This window comes from Pelophylax lessonae, assembly GCF_965119305.1.
Source record: "Pelophylax lessonae genome assembly, chromosome: 3".
NCBI lineage: Eukaryota > Metazoa > Chordata > Amphibia > Anura > Ranidae > Pelophylax > Pelophylax lessonae.
The window spans coordinates 204,565,387-204,573,321 of NC_138770.1; the positions used below are offsets into that span (position 1 = coordinate 204,565,387).

General features: G+C 42.4%; 1 protein-coding gene across 1 annotated transcript; it reads left to right on the top strand.

Moving 5' to 3' along the window:
* The first annotated feature begins 1,112 nt into the window (after positions 1-1,112).
* RNF228 (ring finger protein 228) lies at positions 1,113-7,102 on the top strand. Its single transcript, XM_082252103.1, has 2 exons — positions 1,113-1,744; positions 5,866-7,102. The coding sequence occupies exon 2, from the start codon at positions 5,921-5,923 to the stop codon at positions 6,731-6,733; it is 813 nt and encodes a 270-aa protein (XP_082108229.1). The 5' UTR covers positions 1,113-1,744; positions 5,866-5,920; the 3' UTR covers positions 6,734-7,102.
* The last annotated feature ends 833 nt before the right edge of the window (positions 7,103-7,935 follow it).

Sequence of the window (7,935 nt, forward strand, 5' to 3'; positions counted from 1 at the left end):
GGGGATCTCGAGAAGAGGAGGATTGGGGCTGCTCTGTGCAAAACTAACTACACAGAGCAGGTAAGTATGCAATGTTTGTTATTAAAAAAATAATCGTGAGGCTACGTTCACATGTGGGCGCAGCGGGTCACGGGCAGAATCACTACGATTCTGCCCACGATCAGGAAATCATTGCAAATCGCGGGACGTCTGTGCGATGCCCGTAATTTGCAATGGCACCCCAAATGCTGTGCGATGTTGCCGCAATTTCTGCCTGCCGAATTGCAGTAACATTGCGCAAACAGAATTGCGGGACGCATGACGCACAAAAGAAGCTCTTGTACCTTTTTTGTGCGTCATGCGTCCCGCGATTCTGTTTGCGCGATGTTATCGCGATTCGGCAAGCGGAAATTGCGGCAACATCGCACAGCGTTTGGGGTGCCATTGCAAATCACGGGCATCGCACAGGCGTCCCGCGATTTGCAATGATTTCCGGATCGCGGGCAGAATCGCGGTGATTCTGCCCGTGATCCGCTGCGCCCACATGTGAACGTAGCCTGAATATAAAAAAAAAAAAAAAAAAAAAAAAAACCAAACACAGGGGGACAACAGACCTTTCCTGCCCTAGCTGTATACTGTGACTGCTAGAAATTTCTTCATCCAGTTTTGTAAAGTTACTAAAAGGCATTCTTCAGCTTTTCACCTAGAAAAAAAAAAAAAAAAAACAACCTGTAAATTGATAGAAACATAGATTTTTGCAAAAGATTGCATATTCTTCTTTGCCTTTGTAGATCACTTTCCAAAAGAAAATGTATTCTAATCTAAAAAATAGAAGATATACATTTGTAAAATAATGCAAAGAGCACCGATGGTATGCTGAATTTTGACACATACTGTGACTATTCTGACCACCATACACAATAAGCCTGTGAAAGCATTCTGCATGAACAATGGTTTATTATACCCCTTTTATAGAGCAATAAATAGTCTACCACCACTACACTGTTACTATCAGGACTCTGGTTTTGCAAGGGTTGAAATGTCAGCCTTTTGCGCGGTTTGACTCCCCACCTTGTAAAATGTGTAATTTCTACCTTGTGATTTCTCACTGTGCTTCTAGGTGCTGGCTGGGTGTCACATTGTGTGTACAGTGAAAGCACAGGAGACAGAAAATCATAGCAAGGGGAAGCGTTTGCCTTTTGTACAGCAAATCAGCTGAAAAGAAGGAGAAGAAAAGGTGAAAGATGCTGCTATGTGTTTGTCCTCCAGACCAGTCAGATCCTGCACATTAGCAGGAGGAATCCTGCATACAAAGACTCTGCGTTACATCACATTACTGGGGAGCAAGCAGGAAGCTCACAAAGAGACAAGGAGAGCAGCTGCTGCCTTTGTTCCAATATTGGAAAGACATTGGGCACTGGAGGAATGGAATATAGAGTCATGTCGGACCTGTGGAGAAATTATTGTCTGCTTTTGACTTTATTACACCAACAAAGGCTTGAGATGGCTCAGAGAATGAAATGAATACAAGAAAGGAAGAGAACACATCTTTCCAAGGCAGCATCACAAGGAGGAAACAAAGGAAAGCACAGGAGGAGGATGGAGAGCAGAACTGTCAAGGACCATGGATGCTGAAATCCTGATTTTCTCAACACATCCTAAAGCATGAGACATCACTCAGATCAGTGTGTTTACTAAAGCTGGACCAGGCTGCCAATACATTCCAATAAGTGACATTTATTTCCTCCTGGGAATTGCAGCTTCTGTGAGTAAAACTACCTTCCAAACAGTAATAATCTGTTGTTCCATGTGCTGAAATCATGCCTGATACTGAAAACATATACATTTACCTGGAAAGTAAGGTCATTCCAGGTAAATGATATAGACATTCTCTTCTAGGTTTACATTTATAGTGCTGAATATAATTCATGAGTAGGAAATGTCAGACAATAGTCCACCAGTGACATGTCACCATCCTAGGGCCAGATCACAGGACTGATTACACTCCACTAATAGAAAATATCAGACAGTAGATGACCAATGACATGTCACCATCATAGGGGGGGTCACATGACTGATTACAAAACATAACAGAAAATATCAGACAATGGATTAACATGGACATATCCCAATCAGAGGGCCAAGTCATAGAGCTGATTACAATCCCCTTATAGAAAATATCAGACAGTAGATGACCAATGACATGTCACCATCATAGGGCCAGGTCACATGACTGATTCCAATGCAATAATATAAAATATCAGACAATGGATTACCATGGACATATCCCAATCAGAGGGCCAAGTCATAGAGCTGATTACAAGCCACTTATAGAAAATATCAGACAGTGGATTATCAGAGACAGGTTACAATTATTAGGACAGGTTACAGGACTGATTCCAATACAACAATAGAAAATATCATAGAATAGACCAGAGGCAAAGTCACACAGAACTAATTACAATGCAACAATATAAAATACCAGAAAGTAGACCAGAGACATTTTACAATCAGAAGGTCAAGTCACAGTACTGATTACAATGCAATAATAGAAAATATCAGTAAATAGACCAGAGACATGTCACAATCATAGGGTCAAGTGAAGTCACAGAACTGATTACAATCCACTAATAGAAAATGTCAGACAGTAGATTACCAGAGACATGTCCCAATCATAGGGCCAGATCACAGCTCCTAATTACAATCACTATTATAACATAATGTCAGATAATAGATGGCCATTACTATCATAGGAACCAGATAACACTGTTTACAACCCACTAATAGAAAATGTCCGACAATCGATTACCAGGGACATGTCACAATCATAGGGCCGAGTCACAGACCTGATTACAATCCACTAATAGAAAATGTCAGTGAATCGAGTACCAGAGACATGTCATAACCATAGGGTCCAAGTCACAGACATGATTACAATCCACTAATAGAAAATATCAGACAGTAGATGACCAATGACATGTCACCATAATAGGGCCAGGTCACATGACTGATTACAAAACATAACAGAAAATATCAGACAATGGATTACCATGGACATATCCCAATCAGAGGGCCAAGTCATAGAGCTGATTACAATCCCCTTATAGAAAATATCAGACAGTAGATGACCAATGACATGTCACCATCATAGGGCCAGGTCACATGACTGATTCCAATGCAATAATATAAAATATCAGACAATGGATTAGCATGGACATATCCCAATCAGAGGGCCAAGTCATAGAACTGATTACAAGCCACTTATAGAAAATATCAGACAGTGGATTATCAGAGACAGGTTACAATTATAAGGCCAGGTTACAGGACTGATTCCAATACAACAATAGAAAATATCAGAGAATAGACCAGAGGCAAAGTCACACAGAACTAATTACAATGCAACAATATAAAATACCAGAAAGTAGACCAGAGACATTTTACAATCAGAAGGTCAAGTCACAGTACTGATTACAATGCAATAATAGAAAATATCAGTAAATAGACCAGAGACATGTCACAATCATAGGGTCAAGTGAAGTCACAGAACTGATTACAATCCACTAATAGAAAATGTCAGACAGTAGATTACCAGAGACATGTCCCAATCATAGGGCCAGATCACAGCTCCTAATTACAATCACTATTATAACATAATGTCAGATAATAGATGGCCATTACTATCATAGGAACCAGATAACACTGTTTACAACCCACTAATAGAAAATGTCCGACAATCGATTACCAGGGACATGTCACAATCATAGGGCCGAGTCACAGACCTGATTACAATCCACTAATAGAAAATGTCAGTGAATCGAGTACCAGAGACATGTCATAACCATAGGGTCCAAGTCACAGACATGATTACAATCCACTAATAGAAAATATCAGACAGTAGATGACCAATGACATGTCACCATAATAGGGCCAGGTCACATGACTGATTACAAAACATAACAGAAAATATCAGACAATGGATTACCATGGACATATCCCAATCAGAGGGCCAAGTCATAGAGCTGATTACAATCCCCTTATAGAAAATATCAGACAGTAGATGACCAATGACATGTCACCATCATAGGGCCAGGTCACATGACTGATTCCAATGCAATAATATAAAATATCAGACAATGGATTAGCATGGACATATCCCAATCAGAGGGCCAAGTCATAGAACTGATTACAAGCCACTTATAGAAAATATCAGACAGTGGATTATCAGAGACAGGTTACAATTATAAGGCCAGGTTACAGGACTGATTCCAATACAACAATAGAAAATATCAGAGAATAGACCAGAGGCAAAGTCACACAGAACTAATTACAATGCAACAATATAAAATACCAGAAAGTAGACCAGAGACATTTTACAATCAGAAGGTCAAGTCACAGTACTGATTACAATGCAATAATAGAAAATATCAGTAAATAGACCAGAGACATGTCACAATCATAGGGTCAAGTGAAGTCACAGAACTGGTTACAATCCACTAATAGAAAATGTCAGACAGTAGATTACCAGAGACATGTCCCAATCATAGGGCCAGATCACAGCTCCTAATTACAATCACTATTATAACATAATGTCAGATAATAGATGGCCATTACTATCATAGGAACCAGATAACACTGTTTACAACCCACTAATAGAAAATGTCAGACAATCGATTACCAGGGACATGTCACAATCATAGGGCCGAGTCACAGACCTGATTACAATCCACTAATAGAAAATGTCAGTGAATCGAGTACCAGAGACATGTCATAACCATAGGGTCCAAGTCACAGACATGATTACAATCCACTAATAGAAAATATCAGGCAGTAGATTACCAGAGACATGTCACCACAGGACTGTTTACAATTTACTATTAGAAATGTCAGGCAATAGATCACCAGTGACACATCGTGATCATATAGCTAGATCACAGATCCTAATTACAATCCACTAATAGAAAATGCCAGACAATTGATCAGTAGTGATCACAGGACTGATTACATTCCACTAATAAAAAATAATTAATCCCCAGAGACCTTTCACACGTGTAAAGCGCTGCACAAACTGTTGGCACTAGATAAATCCTGTATAATAATAATAATCATAGGACCAGATCACAGATCCTATTTATATTACACTAATAGAAAATGGCAGATAATGGATCACCATTGCATGTCACAATCATAGGGTCAGATCACAGAACAGATTACAATCCACTAATAGTGTATGCCCAGCAATAGATTGCCAAAGACATGTCACCATTTAAAGGGGCAAGTCACAGAACTAATTACGATCCACTAATAGAAATTAGAAAATAATAGATGACAAGTGACATGTCACCATTGTAGGAGCAGATCACAGGACTGATTACAATCCAGTAACAGAAAATGTCAGATAGTAGGTCACCAGAGACATGTCATGATCAAAGGACCAGATCACAGATCCTAATTAAAATCCACTAATAGAAAATGTCAGACAGTAGATCACATGTGGCATGTGTTACAATCATAGAAGCAGATCACAGTACTGGTTACAATTCACCAATAAAAAATATCAGACATTAGATTACCAGTGATCACGGGACTGATTGCAATCCACTAATTCAGTGACAAGTCACAATCACAGGACCAGATCAGAGATGCAAAATAAAATCCTCTATTGGAAAAAGTCAAACAGGTGATGACCAGTGACGTGCCACCATCAAAGGGCCAGGTCACAGGACCTATTTCAATCCACTTGTAGTGTGTGTCAGGCAGTAGATGACCAGTGACCTGTCCTGGTAATCACTGTGCTCTGTATATGAATGTTATAAATGCATTTGACTGTCTGATTTCTGATCAGTGACATTTATTTGGGTTGCTTTCCTTTGTGCTGCTTTCTTCCAGGGAGGTGTATGATTAATCCAGCACTGGGCTATGGGCCTTGGAGTGAAGTTTGGACATGGCTTTTAACCAGACCAGTGGCAGCTCAGGCTCAGATCTCACCCTGTCCTATGAGGAATATGAGTGTAAAATATGCTACAATTACTTTGATTTGGATAGAAGAGCCCCCAAGCTGCTGGAGTGTCTGCACACCTTTTGCCAAGAGTGCCTGAACACCCTTCACCGCAGAGAGGATCGGCCATGGCGTCTCTCCTGCCCGATATGCCGCCATCGCACCGTGGTCCCAGACTCCAGGGTGGACGCGTTGCCTGTGAACACTAAGGTGGCCGAAGCCTTCCCATTGTACGTACGGCATGATGACCCATTTCCCCAGGACATCCTTCCACCCATCACCTATCATCAACGTGGCCTGCCATACCACCATGGCACGCCAGGTGCTGCTGTGCTCCATGGTGCCATTGAGCTTCGCTACACTGTGCAGTCTGGACCAGAGGCCACTTCGGCAGCCGCTGCCGCTAACAGAGACCGGGAAACATTTTCGGCCCTAGGCCAAGCCCAGGCAGCCAGTGCCCCCTCACCCAGAAGGGGCTATGAGAGATGCCAGAGCTGTAAAAGGGCAGTGCTGACCGCAGGCTGTGTTTGTGTGGTGTTCTCCTTCATAGCCATGGTGGTTCTTTTGTTTGCTGGCTTGGTTTTTGTGAACAGATACAGTGGGGCCCCGGCACCTTCTCCTGCAGGGCCTATCTGCCTGTCAGTGGCCAGTGTGCTGGCCCTCTTCTCAGTGGTGGTTACCTGGGTCATTTGCTGGCTGAAGTACAGGCCGGAGCCCGGGGAAGGCAGCAGGGGCCCATCCAGTAGGAGGGACACATGAAATGTAAAAATTAAAATGCGACTGATCTGACAATCTCCACTGCTCACATTGTCACCCCATGTGTTTTATACCCAGCCTTTGGATGAATTATTAGCAATATTAGGTAGTTGTTAATTGATGTACCATGTGACCCTGTAGGTAGAGCACTGTCTTATATAATTCACACATATATCCTGCCACAACCTATCAGGCTGATATAGACAGAGAATACGAGATCCTTCCAATGCTGCTTATACACAAGGGCATTCAGTTAGATTGCCATGTTTTTGAATATAAAATCTTGGCCTTTTTGTTTTTCTAAATGGAGTATCCTTTTAAGAACATTGCCATGCTGTTTTTACTGCAGCTAATAGGTTCAAACAGCCAAGCTGGGTATCACCCTGACAACCCCCCCCCGTGGTATTGGTATCACACACCCAGCACCAATATCACCAACCTAGCATCATTATCACATACTCAGTATGGTATTACACACCCAGCACCAACATCAGTCATCCAGCACTGGTATCACTCACCCAGCACCAGTATTACACAGCCAGCATGATATTACCCACCCAACCCTGGTATCACTCACCGAACACTGGTACCACACCCCTAACACCAGTGTTACCCACCCAGCACTGGTATCACACACCTAGCCCCTCTATTACCCGCACAGTTACCTTACACCCAGCCCCTGTATCACCCACTCAGGAGGACCAGTTTTACCTACCCAGCACCGGTATCACCCACTTAGCACGTGTATCACCCAACCAGCACCAGTATCACACACTCAGCCCCTGTATCACCCACTCAGCACCAGTATTACCCACCCAACACTGATATCACCCACCCAGCCCCTTTATCACCCACCCAGCCGCTGTATCACCCACCCAACACCAGTATTACACTCCCATCCCCTGTTTCACCCACTCAGCACTAGTAACACCCACCCAGTATCAGTATTACCTACCAAGCATTGATATTACCAATCCAAAAATGCTAGTATCCACCCAGCCATGGTATCACCCACCCAGCACATGTATTCACCTTGTTACCCACCCAGAACCAATATCACCAATCCAACACCAGTATCATCCATACTAGGGATACCAAGCACTATACCATACTAGGGATACCAAGCAAATACTTGGAATACCAAACAGCACTGATATCTTGCACCCAGCACCAGTATCACCCACCCAGCACAGAAATCACACACT